This window comes from Phaethon lepturus, unplaced genomic scaffold (genome assembly GCF_000687285.1).
Source record: "Phaethon lepturus isolate BGI_N335 unplaced genomic scaffold, ASM68728v1 scaffold32171, whole genome shotgun sequence".
NCBI classification, from domain to species: domain Eukaryota; kingdom Metazoa; phylum Chordata; class Aves; order Phaethontiformes; family Phaethontidae; genus Phaethon; species Phaethon lepturus.
The window spans coordinates 24,810-36,868 of record NW_010520325.1 but is presented as its reverse complement, the minus strand read 5'-3'; the positions used below and the strand labels follow the sequence as shown (position 1 = coordinate 36,868).

At 46.6% G+C, this 12,059-nt stretch overlaps 2 protein-coding genes across 2 annotated transcripts in view; one reads left to right on the top strand and one right to left on the bottom strand.

The window, feature by feature from the left end:
- Positions 1 to 2,010: 2,010 nt before the first annotated feature.
- On the top strand, positions 2,011 to 3,317 carry LOC104628695 (ubiquinol-cytochrome-c reductase complex assembly factor 2; the record flags this gene model as incomplete). Its single annotated transcript, XM_010297362.1, has 3 exons — positions 2,011 to 2,085; positions 2,438 to 2,507; positions 3,223 to 3,317. Coding segments are annotated over 3 exons (240 nt in total), but the record flags the coding sequence as incomplete, so codon positions are not given.
- A 1,415-nt stretch (positions 3,318 to 4,732) lies between these two features.
- Positions 4,733 to 12,059, bottom strand: part of LOC104628694 (inositol 1,4,5-trisphosphate receptor type 3-like) — a gene marked incomplete at its 5' end in the record, with an annotated part of 30,676 nt that continues 23,349 nt past the window's right edge. The window contains 11 exon segments of the mRNA XM_010297361.1: positions 4,733 to 5,392; positions 5,747 to 5,908; positions 6,430 to 6,590; positions 7,303 to 7,468; positions 7,743 to 7,867; positions 8,307 to 8,402; positions 8,887 to 9,079; positions 9,572 to 9,736; positions 9,850 to 10,022; positions 10,530 to 10,655; positions 11,658 to 11,850. Of these exon segments, the coding sequence (XP_010295663.1) occupies positions 5,324 to 5,392; positions 5,747 to 5,908; positions 6,430 to 6,590; positions 7,303 to 7,468; positions 7,743 to 7,867; positions 8,307 to 8,402; positions 8,887 to 9,079; positions 9,572 to 9,736; positions 9,850 to 10,022; positions 10,530 to 10,655; positions 11,658 to 11,850 (1,629 nt within the window).

Here is a 12,059-nt window from a genome sequence, read left to right as displayed (position 1 = left end):
GGCTGCGGCGGTTTTTGAGCACAAACTTCGGGAGTTTGGTGCTGACACGGGGTGCCTTCCCGTGGTGCACACCTCCCCCCCGTCTCGGAGCTCGCTCCGTTGTAGCTGAGGAGAAGGTTGTGCCTGGGGGATCTCTGCTATGAAACGAGCCTCCCTCGGGTCTCCTCAGAGCTCCGCAGAGCTGCCCTCGGGGCCCAGGGCAGGCCGGTGTGTGAACGCTCTGCTCGCCTTTGAAACACAGGCCTGGGTCAGCCCCAGTCAGCCGCGTCGCTTGTTCCTTGCATAGGACAAGCTGTGGTTTGTACCCGAGTCTTGCACCGTTTACACTGTGCTTTGGAGAACCTATTCCCGTGGTTATGGAAGTGGGATACAAAACACTGAATTCGTTAGCACTGTGCTGGAATCGAGTTAATTAGTATGTTTTGTTTACCGTGATGATCGTGCAATGCCGTGTGGAATACATAGTGAAATGCAGCGCTGCCTGGCACTGCTAGGATGCAGTGCTTATAAATTGGATTCTGGCTACGGTTGTAATTGTGTTGGAGTTTAGGCTTCGGTGCTGAAATAAATTAGAGAAGCTAATGCTTGACTTGGGCTGCAGACCTTTACAGGTTTCGAGGTGGTGCTCTGGAATGTAAATGTGCCCTTTCTTAGCATAAAAACACTGTTCCAGATAGGCGTTTTGTACTTCAAGAAGTCATTATGGGCACCTAATTCTATATTGGTCACCAGAATAGTCTGCAGCAGACATTTTGGAAAGTGCTTATTGCTTTTTCATATGCTCAGGACAGCTGAATATGCTGCACCAATTGGCTACAAGATCCCAAAGCTGCCACTCATCTTGAAAATCTAAATTGATGCCTGCAGCACTGATGTCAATTTGTATGTGTAAAGGCTTAATACAGCAAAGGGAAACGTACTGGCGTACAGCAGGAGGAAAGTATGAGAAAAGAACTAGAACCATAAAGGATACTTTATCAGTCTAATGTCTGCTTTATTCACATGGAATAAGATTTGCTGATTTTATGGGGAGGGGGGAATACTGCTTCTGCTACCCATTTAATAGCTATTTCTGCTATCATTACTACATTAGCAGGGTCATTTGAAATGTGGCTGCAAGATATGTTAAGCTGAAGATCACTAGCAGTGTTACAGTGCTTACTCTTGACAGTCTGTCTGTCCCTATATCCTCTCTCCTGCAGCAGCCATTACCTACTGAATAAGAAGAGCCTTTCCTTGGTTTTCTCAGTTTGCACAGAGGAGGCATTACCCGCCTTGTGCTGAACCTGTGCCAATGTCCCAAGGACAGATGAGCCGTGTCATTTTATCCTGACATGTTTCTGTTGATACTATTCTTATTCATGTATCTGTTTTAATCATTTATGTTTGATGTCATCGAGCAGCAATGCAGAGTTCTGGTTGAGTTGGCCCCCATTGTAAAATAGAAAAGCAAGATGACGTGACATCCACGCTGCTAAATAGATGGCTTTGTGAGGCAGATGCACCTGTCCAAGGCACCTAGCAGAGGTTTAGGTATTAGCAAGATCTTTCCAACTTACTAGACTAAAATAGAAATCCATTTACCCTTCACAAGCTGTTCAGTGTCTTTCATGCCGCTTTTCCCTAATCAATTATAAACTATTTTTAGCCTGCACCAGGATTTTCTGACTTCCACCCTAGTACGTTATCCTGTTTGATGCTTTACAATAAAACAAGCAGCAAAACTGACCTTTGAGCAAGAAGTCTTGCAGATTTTTGAGCAGAGTTTAAGGTCCATTCTGGAAATCATGTGCCTTGTTATTCTTTTAGGCCAAGCTGGTGAGAAGTAGAAGGGGAAGAAAATTATCTGCATTCTGGAGCAGGATAATAGGGGTCACCAGCATCCTCCATTGCGCTGAGAATTTACCTAAGCTCCTCCTTCACTGTCCTTCTCATGGGCCTTGAAATGAGGTGTTTTTTTGCTATGGAGGTTTAAAATAAGACTTATGTGATACTTTTATCCCTTTCCAGATTGCTGACCCTGAGACCTGTGACCGCATGTATGAGAGCTTAGTCAGAATCCATACCAACTACTACAAAAACAAGGTGAGCTTTGGCATTAGCCACCATCCCTCTTTTAGGGAGTGAGTCACCACCTGCTGCAGTTGGCTGCCTCATCCCCGCAGGGTTGCTGGGAATGTCGTAACAGACAAATGAGTGGTCAGGTGGATGCAGCGCTACCTGGTGCCTTTGGTCGTTCCAGGAAAGCTGCAGACATCTTGGCCTCTGTGACATGTATGAACAATGCAGATGATAGTTCTTGGAATGGATGAAGAGGATTCTCAGAGCATGACTGAAAATGAGCTCGGACTCTGCTGTATGGTGACATTTTTACCTTGTTTAATGCACTACAAGTAATGTATTTTTCTCTCTCTCGGCTACTTGCTTGCTTGTGAAGTATCCACGCCTGAAAGACACAAGCTTCACTGGAGTGACAGTAGAAGATTGCAAGATGATCCTAGCAACAGGTACTAATACTGTGCTTGATTTGAGAATAAGTCAGTGCAGGAGATAAAGTACATTCTCATCTTTGTGGTGTTCACTGCATCACTTCTACTAAACACCTGTGACTAAAGGACAGAATGGGACTGCCATGCCAGTATGTTAGGATGTTTAATGAGTAGTAAGTTCAGGAATAATTGAGGAGATCTTCAGCAATCTATCAGGGTGAAAAGTCGATTGTACTTTGCACTGGGCAGGAACAACAGAGGGTTTCCAAGGGCTCTTTGACATCATATAGCAGGAGCTATGTGAAGGAAATGCATGTTTGCTACATCATTCAAAAAATTCTCAGCTTCTGTTCCACCGTGGTCAGATTGCCTTCAGTATTTCTCCTTTTGCATTTGAGAGAGAAAACAGGGTACCGTAATGCAGAAATATTCTCAGCCAAATCATTTATTAGGTGCAATGTAGGAAGCTAGTGCAATTTTGTTCTGCTCCAGTTCCTAACTTTGATTGCAGTGCATGGAAACTGAATATTAGTTGTTAGTGATAAGGGACTCCCTACACAATTGATTGGAAGGGAAAACCAACTTGCCTTAGGCCCTGAAATAGAACTTCATTAAGATGAAAAGTCAAAGAAGGAAAATATATGTAAGGCAAAGTTTTCGTAAGAGGGCTTTCATTCCTTTGTGCTTTTCTTCCTCTTTCCCCCATGTCCCTTTTTCTCCCCTCGTTTTGCAGACATTCTGAAACAGATGGAAGACATGAAAAAAGGGACATGGAAAAAACTGCGAGAAAAGTTTTATGCCAAGAAATCTGAAGAGGACTCGAAGTGATAGGCTAACTTCCAGATTCTGCACTGTATATATTCCTAAAGCACTGTATGTTGCCATGATGAATAAAACCATTTATTCCTCTTAGCAAGAGCTTTTTTGTTCAGACCTACACCCTACACCCTTCACTTTCAGTGCCCCCTCTTTTTTTCCTTAAAAATCTAGGACATAGCTTAACATATCTGTGCTGAAACCATATTGAAGCCATGTAGTGTAGAAGAAAGAACTTTGTGGTGTTAGACCAGATCCTTTGTGTTACGAGAAACGGAACAACCAGGAGATGCACGGAGCAAGTAGCTACAACCGTGTTTGTTAGCTTTAAATTTGCTTGTGAAGATAACAATAGTGATGATGTGAAAACGTAGCTTGTGTTTCTGTGTGTTAGCACTGGTAACAGTGGAATTGAGGGAGGGATAACTTTAATAATCAATCAATCACATTTATTTTCCTTTTGAGAAGACACAGGAGAGGGCTGAGGGTGAGTTTACCATGGTGACAGTGGAGCAGTGTAAGGGTTTAATTGAAATTTCAATCAAATGCTGCAGCAGTGTGTTGCTGGTCCAGCTAGCTATGTGCAATTTCCCTCAGCGTGAAGAGAGACGGTTCTGTATGGGTTACTACATATCTGAGAGATAAAGATAGGTTTTAGGGACATGTTGGTATATAGGGTCATAACCAAATTTCAAGTTTGATCAGTCCATTGCTGTGGCCTATTTTTATTCCTTTTTGAAGCTTTAATGCTTGCATCAGTGTCTATTCTCAGGAAGCAGAGGCACAGGACTGTAGCTGGGGCAGCTACAGCACCGCTTGGCTTCAGAAGGATGGGTGTCTAGAACACAGCTATGCCAGGACTCTGCTTAGCTCCAGGCAGCACCAACAGCTGCTCCTTTTTATGTATTTGAACAGTGTTTTCCTGGCAAGTAGTGAAAGACACTGAAACTTTGCAGCAGGCTCTAATTTTAGCTTCAGAAAACAAGGCTGCTGTTCAAGGTAGTTCTTCATGGTAGCATTCGTCTTCATCTTCTGACGAACATCATACTACATTTTAAAGTTTAACAGCTGGAGCTGAGAGCATTGGGTTGTGGAGCATCTTGGGTAATACAGCCCTGGTTTGGCTTCAGGTCTTTGGATTGTTCTGTATTTCTACTTATAACAGCCTCATTACATACCAGAGTGCAGAGGAAGGGAGCTTTCTTTACCATGTTTAATTTTTTATTATAACATGATTTTGTATTTAATTTAGTTAAGGCAATTTACACTTTAGTTCTTAAGTAACAATAACAAAAAAAAAAGTAAAACTTTACACCAGAGATGAAACTAAAACACAGGACACCCCTTCACAGTGAACTCCTGTAAACCTGCAGTCTCCTACTACTACTGCCCAGATATTCTTGGTCCACAGAAGGCAAAAGACTAGTTCACACTAGTAAAAGCTTGAATACTCATCCTTATCTGGTGAGTTAAATTAACAAAATCCATCTCCTTGAGTTTAGCTCCTCTTTACTGCACCACAGTGATGAACAGAACTCTTTTAAATGGAGAGGGGTCAGCATGGAGCAGGTACAGTAAATACGATGGCTGGTTTGCAAAGATCCACATGTACTAGTGCCACTCTTGGAATAAGTTACATGTTGTAGCCCTACAGGTAGTTACAGTACACCTGAGGTGGAGGCCATCAGAATGTAGCGCATGGAGATAAAGATACAACCCTCCACATTTGCAAAATAAAAATTATTGCAATGAGGAATAAAAGTCCTGTATAATTTATCTTCCTACAAGGGCATTAGAGTAACATGTGGGTCCAGCTATCATGAGGAATCCTGGCCAGTCCATGGTTCCTGAATTGCTTACAAGCGCTCTAAGGAAAATGTTGACTGTGAAGCCCTTCCGCATGGTCCGTCTTTCTCTGTCGGTGTCATCCATGCATGGAACCCAGGAATAAGCAGCCTTGTTAGCTGAAACGTATGTGTAGTCCCTTGGTGGGTGAAGCTGATGTTTCTTCTGGTGTCTCAGTGGTTCATGGTATTCTGGACATCCACAAACCCCATCCTTTGTCTGCGCTTCCGTTGCTCTGTCATCTGGAGTTCAAACAAGGACACAAGTGAGGTAGGAAACCAGGACCTCTTTCTATTGACCAACGTGCTCCTCAAGTGTGTGACTGACTAGGCTGCTTTTAAGCATCTGCCAGAAAACCCTGTGAGCTGGACTCTAGCTGATGAGGAAGTTAGTTAAGTAAGTATCAAAAAGCACATGTCCCAAGTGTCCCTGACCCCCGCCAAAAAGAGCTACAGGAGCCCTTTGCTCTCTATCTGAAGTTGTACTGGCTTGGGCTGGTTCTGCCTCCTTGCAATCGGTGTCTATTTTGGTAAGGACAGCACATTTCTACGGTCAGGTGTTCCTCAAGTGTTCCTATTTTTAAAACTGTTCAGTACCTGTTCCTTCAGCTCATTCAGCTGGGAGGTGAGATGGGACACCAGCTTCATTGTGGTGTTGAGTTTGTCTTGAAGATTTCGGATCTCATTCTGTTCCCCTTCCCCTTCATTGCTGACCAGTGACATGGCTCGCATCCGGGGGAACCAGTCGAGGTTCTTGTTCTGGAAAGGTGACCATGGAGAAAGGGAGTGGGAGAGCGGGTGAGGAGGGAGGAGATCTGGTAGGATTTAACAGGAAACCTGCCTATGCTTAGGGATTAAAGAAATTCCCAAAGGCTCATCTTGTCTGTATCTTTGCAAATTTTCCACAAATAGTCCATTTTCATTTTAAGCTTTTTTCTTGCAGCCTCCTGGGCTCAAGTTCAGAAGTTTTTTTTTTTTCTAAATTTCCTTTCCCTCCTTTCTTGCCTTGAAATCACCTTGAAGTCACACTCTCTACTGCTTGGTTCTGCCCTTGGTTCAATCCTTAAATACACAGTACGAAACATCAAACAGACAATGTGATGTTGGCTGAGATTGCAAAGTGGAAATAACCAGCTAAGAATGGCACAGTAACGTTATTAAATATTTTCCAAAAGCTGCTTCTCAAAACTGTTTTTCTTTGGCAAGCCCCTCGTTCTCAAATACCTCCCCGGGGTAGGCAGGTTGAAGTAGTGAAAGAGCTGCCCTGAGAGGAGACGTACCTTTATCATCTGCGCCACGTAACTCTCCGGCCCTGTGTAGTCTGTCTTGTTCTTCACTCGCACCAGCACTATGAAGTACAAGTAGTTCCACATGTTGTGCTCATATTTAATATGCTCCTCAAAGGACACTGTCTTGTTGTCAAACTTGTCCCTTTCGAGTCCTGGGAAAGGCAGTCAAGAACGGAGAAGGTAGAGGGAGGAGGAGGGGAGGGGAGGAGAAGGTAAGAAGTGAGGAAGCAAACAAATGTGAAAGGCAGTAGAGATAATTGCATCCTCTCCCAGGTGTGACTTTCAAGAAGTGCTTTTAATAATTAGTTGGCATTTAGCACACAAGAAGCATCCTAAACGGGGGGAAAATAACCCAGTTGTGCATTCAGGAGTCTTCTATTTAAAGTACTACAAGCTATGCTTCCTGCTTATGTATCTAAAAGCATAAAATGCACCCCGTGGGCCTTTCTTTTAAGAAAAAAAGCAGCTAGACTTATTGAGTTTTTCTCTTTTTTTGGATGCCTTCTGACAACTGAAAGCATTCCTGAACATCTTCCTGTATTTTATTTCTTTAGTAATATGGTGCTTTTTTTTTTTCCACCGGCTAAGTGGTCGTCTCGGGAGTGACAGATGAACAGTGAGGAGAACTGCACAACGTGGCGTTTAACAACACCTCATTAACAGGAGGCAAGGAGCAATACAGACAATTTCCCCTCTCAGTTTGTGTCCTTGTTTAAGCCTCCTCCCACTGCAGTGACCAGATTTAAGTTTTGCTGTGAACCAAACGAAAACCAGAAACCATCTGAAACTCCTTTCCTTCCATCAACCTTAGAAGAGAGGAACAGCTTTGGGGCAGTTCCTCTACACCGAGGTCGCAGCGCTCACCGCATATGAAACAGGTGGTCTTCAGTATCTCTTCCTTCTTTTGCTTCTCGCTCCTCAGATCAGCAAAAGTGTCAATAATGACGCCAAAGATGAGATTAAGGACGATGATAATGACAATGAAGAAGAAGAGGAGGTCGTAGACAACCCGAGCCGGAAACAAGGACTCCTGTAAGGGATGAAAGGGATAAACGTGTGTCTCTTGCACACCTCTCCTCTAGCCACTCCAACTATGCTGCCTCGTTACACGGGCCATGGGCTGAAGGTGCCAGGCAAGGAGGAGTAAAAGGTGTGATGGGGAAGAGAGGAGGAAAGCACTGGAGGTCAGTGTGGGGGACAGAGCTGGAGGTGTCACAGTTCCCCGGGAGGGAGGGCAGCTGCACAGCAGTATAGGCAGCAGGACTTGGCAGAAGAAAGGGGTCCCGCATGCTGCCCAAACTCACATCCTTCGATGGCTTCCGCAGAATGTCACCCACGCCCCCTCCGTTCCTCAGCCCGTGGTTCAGGACAGTGACGATGCACATGAGCAGCGTGTCGCAGGCACGTTCCCACTGGTCAGCGTCCGATTCTAGAGTACCAGAGTGGGACATAAAAGCAAACCCCAGAGCATAGACAGGGCAGAAGTGCCAGACCATTACAAAGAATCCAGAGCTATGAGGATGACTTGCTGCAGTGATGGCAGTGGCAAATCTCCTGGGAGCAGGTACTTGTTGTGGATCTCCCCCAACCAACAACTTCCCAGCAGCTCCTCCAGCTTGGTTCTTGCTGTGGAGGTGTTTGGCTGAGCACTCCTGAAGCTCCCACTTTCTTTATGACTAAACTGAATCTACTTCAACATTTTTATGCCAGGGTCAGTGTAAAATTTGCAGGCCTCTTGCCTAATACGTGCCAGAAAGGGTGTTGTTTCCATCTTTGAAAAGCTAGGATTCTTCTGAGCTCGCTGACAAACCAGGCAGCCAAGCTGCTCTGCTGCTAACAGAGCTGACCTTTCTAATGAACTCACTTACCTTCCAGGGCAGTGGGCACAGCAGAGCAGCTAATTTTGTCACCGCTGCATGACTCCATGAAGGTCTCCATGTTCCTTTGCATCCCCAAGGGGTCATCTGCAAGTAAAAGAGCCCGCAGTCTTGTCAGAGCATCAGTTTGCCTTAGTAAAGCTCTTCGCTGCTGTCACAGCTGCTTTTCAACTGCCTGAAAAGTTGTTTTGCATTCTCCTAGCCTTTTTTAAGGCTTTGAATCTTTTGCTCAAGTTTCAGCAAGACCTCTACAGTGCTAAAATTTCCTTTGTAGCTGTCCGCCCCCTCCTCTGCAACCACTCCTAGCCCCAAAACCCTGTTCTCTGCAGCATGAGGTCCTTCAGTCGGCGCAGGCAGCTGTCTTCCTTGCCAACCCCAAAACCAGTGCTACCAGTTTGTGCCAAGGGTATAAAACCCACGACGCACGCACACACACACAGACATACACGTGCTTCTGCAGCGGGGAGGAGCAGGGTCTCATGCAACGGTCCAGCTGCAGCAGGGGACCCACACTCTGCTTGGCCCCTCTCACCCCAAGCACTGCAGCCAACGAGGGCAAGAGCTGAACCACCTTTGGCTTTGCTGTCTGGCAGCCGGTCCACCTCCAGGATGAAGTCATCCTTCAGGAACAGGAAGCCCACGATGGAGAAGAGGTAGACGAGGATGAGAGCCAGAAGGGCTGTCAGCAGGATGGAGCGCCCGTTCCGCGTCACACTTTTGATGACATTAAACAAGGTCTCCTCACGGTAGATCAAGTCAAACAGCTGAAAGGACCCAGGAGCAAAGAAATGCTACAGGGTGCTTTTCTTGACAATGCCTGGCCTACCTACATCCCCTTTTATCCTGGGATCTTGGATCACTCAGCAGACCTTGACTAACTTTCACATAAAGCATTTAACTTTCCCAGCTTACTGTAGGCAAGCAGAGAAGAATGAATTGACTTATGCACAGCAGGAAAGCCAAGAATAGGACACATGCACCCTGCCTCTGCCCTCACCAGCTCACGTTGTCTCCCAGCTGACCCAGATGAAGTACACAGTAGAGATTAGAAGGAGAAAGATAGCAGAAGACCAGGAGAGAGACAGTAATAGATACTGTTGGAAGGCAGAAAGATCAGCCTACGCAAAGATTACAGCACAGTGAATTGTTCTCACTGCTGTTATTTATCAGCCCCTGGAAGGTGTCACAGGAACCTTCTAGCTTCTAACGGGGCAGACTGGCTACCTCCGTGTCCCAAACATCTGCATTTATTGTACCAGGATGCTGTAGAAGAGTTCGTGCACAAAGAGTCCCAGGACGCTCGTCAGGATGTAGCCAACATGGTAAAGAAACTCCACATCCATGATCATGGCCTTGTAGCCTCGGATGAAGGTCCCACGATTGCCCACGAAGCTCACCACAAACACAATCTTGTTGGTCAGCTGGGGAACAACCAGAAGTGGGAGGGAGTGGGGTTTGCTGCGCTTTATGAGTGCAGAGCAGCCTCCTGAGTCATGGGCTGCTACGCTATTTTTCCAGCACACGGAGAACTTACATTGAGAGCTCCCAGTATATTCAGAGTGAGTCCAATCCCCAGGTAATAAATCGATCGCAAGATCAGTGCCACAAGGAGAGGCCTGACGCCGTAGCGCTTAGTGAACAAGGCCATGATGGAGAAGCAGATCAGAATCCAGAAGAGCAGCGAGATCAGTGGGGAATCCAGCACTCCTGGGGAGAGAAGAGCCACAGCAATTAAGTGGTATGAGATTAAATGCATGCTGCCAATGGGACACGTTGCTGCTGTCCAGACTGTCCAACAAAAACTAATGTGCTGATTATCAGAGGGAAGAAAGAGAGAAATTATGCTTGACTGCAAAGACTAGTATTGACTAAGATGGTTTTTCTAACACCTTTTATGTGAGATCTCAAAACCACTGTAAATGACGGAGGCTTTGCCTGACAGCAGGTAGGTATTCTGTCATTGCTTCCCCCATTTTACAAACAGGGAAAGCGTACCCCGTGGAGAAGAGACTTTGCCTAAGAAGGGAGCAGCAGGACGGCTGGCAACTGAAATCTTGACTCAATCCCTTTGTTTGACCAGCAGAAAGGACCTGGGGCTTTAGGAGTCAAAAGGAGACTGAGGGTGGGGGGAGTACATGTAAGGGGACAGTTTCCCTGCACATGAAGGTCCCCTTTTCTTCCACCTCGAGGAGCGGCAGACGCTGGGGCACTTACCCATGGAAGTGGCTTCAACATAGGGGTAGAAGAAAGCAATGATTATGTTGATGAAGACAGCCAGGTTGAAGGAAATGCTTCCCCAGAGTGTCATTCTGCGGGAGAACCAGTACATCAGCGGCATGCCTGGAGGGAGAGGAGGCAGACACACAAATCTCAGCCAACATTGTGCCAACCAGGGAAGGCTTTGTCCTCCCAGACATCCGAAGGGCTCGGCTCAGTACAGCTAAAGGGCCTGGAGGGACCCTGGCCTCCCACTTCCTTCAAAACATTAATGAAAACTCCCTCCTCATCTGCTGAAATAGGAGTGCAAGTTCAAAATGTTACTGCTCACATTTCTTGGCTTCTCAGCCCTTTGACCTGCTCTGGCACCTTGGAATCAGATCGGCTCTGTTCTCCTCCTCACCCTCCTCCCCATCTCCCACCTCCCACAGCCTCGCCGCTTCACGTCCTTCAAAACAACAGTGCCTTTGTGTTTTCGGCGCTGGTGCTTGGTCCCAGAGGAGACCCAGCCAGCAATTTCCCATCCATACTGGAAACTTGTTTCCTGCCAAATTCCTAAGATAGTTTTTACTGGATCTGCAAGTGTTTTCAGAGCTGCTGCGCTACCCTTTAGCTGCATCGCACTATTTATTGTGTCACTCTTTGTTGAGCTCCTGTTATTTTAAGCCAGGATTTCTGTCCTGATGCAGCCTTGAAAGCACCTAAGGAGGTCTGCAGGGTGCAGAGAAACAAATTTTATTTCCCATATGTAGCTGCTAGATCCTGGCTTAGGAGAAAGCAACTGAAAACAAATGAAGGGAGAGCTTTCCAGGGATAAACACCTGCAGGTGTAATCCCAAGGAATGTGCTGTGAGATGCATTTCAGACTACTGAGGAACTGCACTAACAGGCAGAGAGGAAATACTTCCCTGGGATCTTGATTAACCTCCACTCCCTGCAAACTGCCAAGTGCGTTCTGCTCTACAGAGCAAGGGGCAGGAGGAGCTCAGAGACGTGATTTCCAGGCTGCTGCCAGGGTTTGCAGCCCTTTCAAAGCAGGGCTGCCTCCCAGTTTCACAACGGGGCTATTCGAAGTGCCGGTGCTGGCAGCGGGGAGCCCGAAAGGAAGGTCTGGTTTGCTCTTACTGCGCAGTTTCTTCTGCCATTCCATCTCGTTGTGGAGGAAGGACGACTGGTCAAAGAAATCACTGACTTTGCTGCCCTGCTCGTCCTGCTCCGTGGTGGTGAAGAGCCGGTACTTGGTCTCCTTGGTGAGGAACTCACAGATGCCCGGCACCGGGAAGATTATCTGCTCCATGCTTCGGTCCAGGCGCACAATCTGCAGGAAGCGGGGCGAAGGGGAGGGTGCCGTCAGATCTTGCCCCTGCCACACTTCGGTTCCCTCTTTCCTAGACCCAGCTGTGCCTTCCCCTCCTCCCGTCCACTCCACCGGGATCCAAACGCCACTCATCTAACGCTGCAAGTCGACCCAGCAAAGGCAGCTCTGGCTGCGCTGGAGGCAAGCTGAGAGCGTGCGAGCCCTTGCTG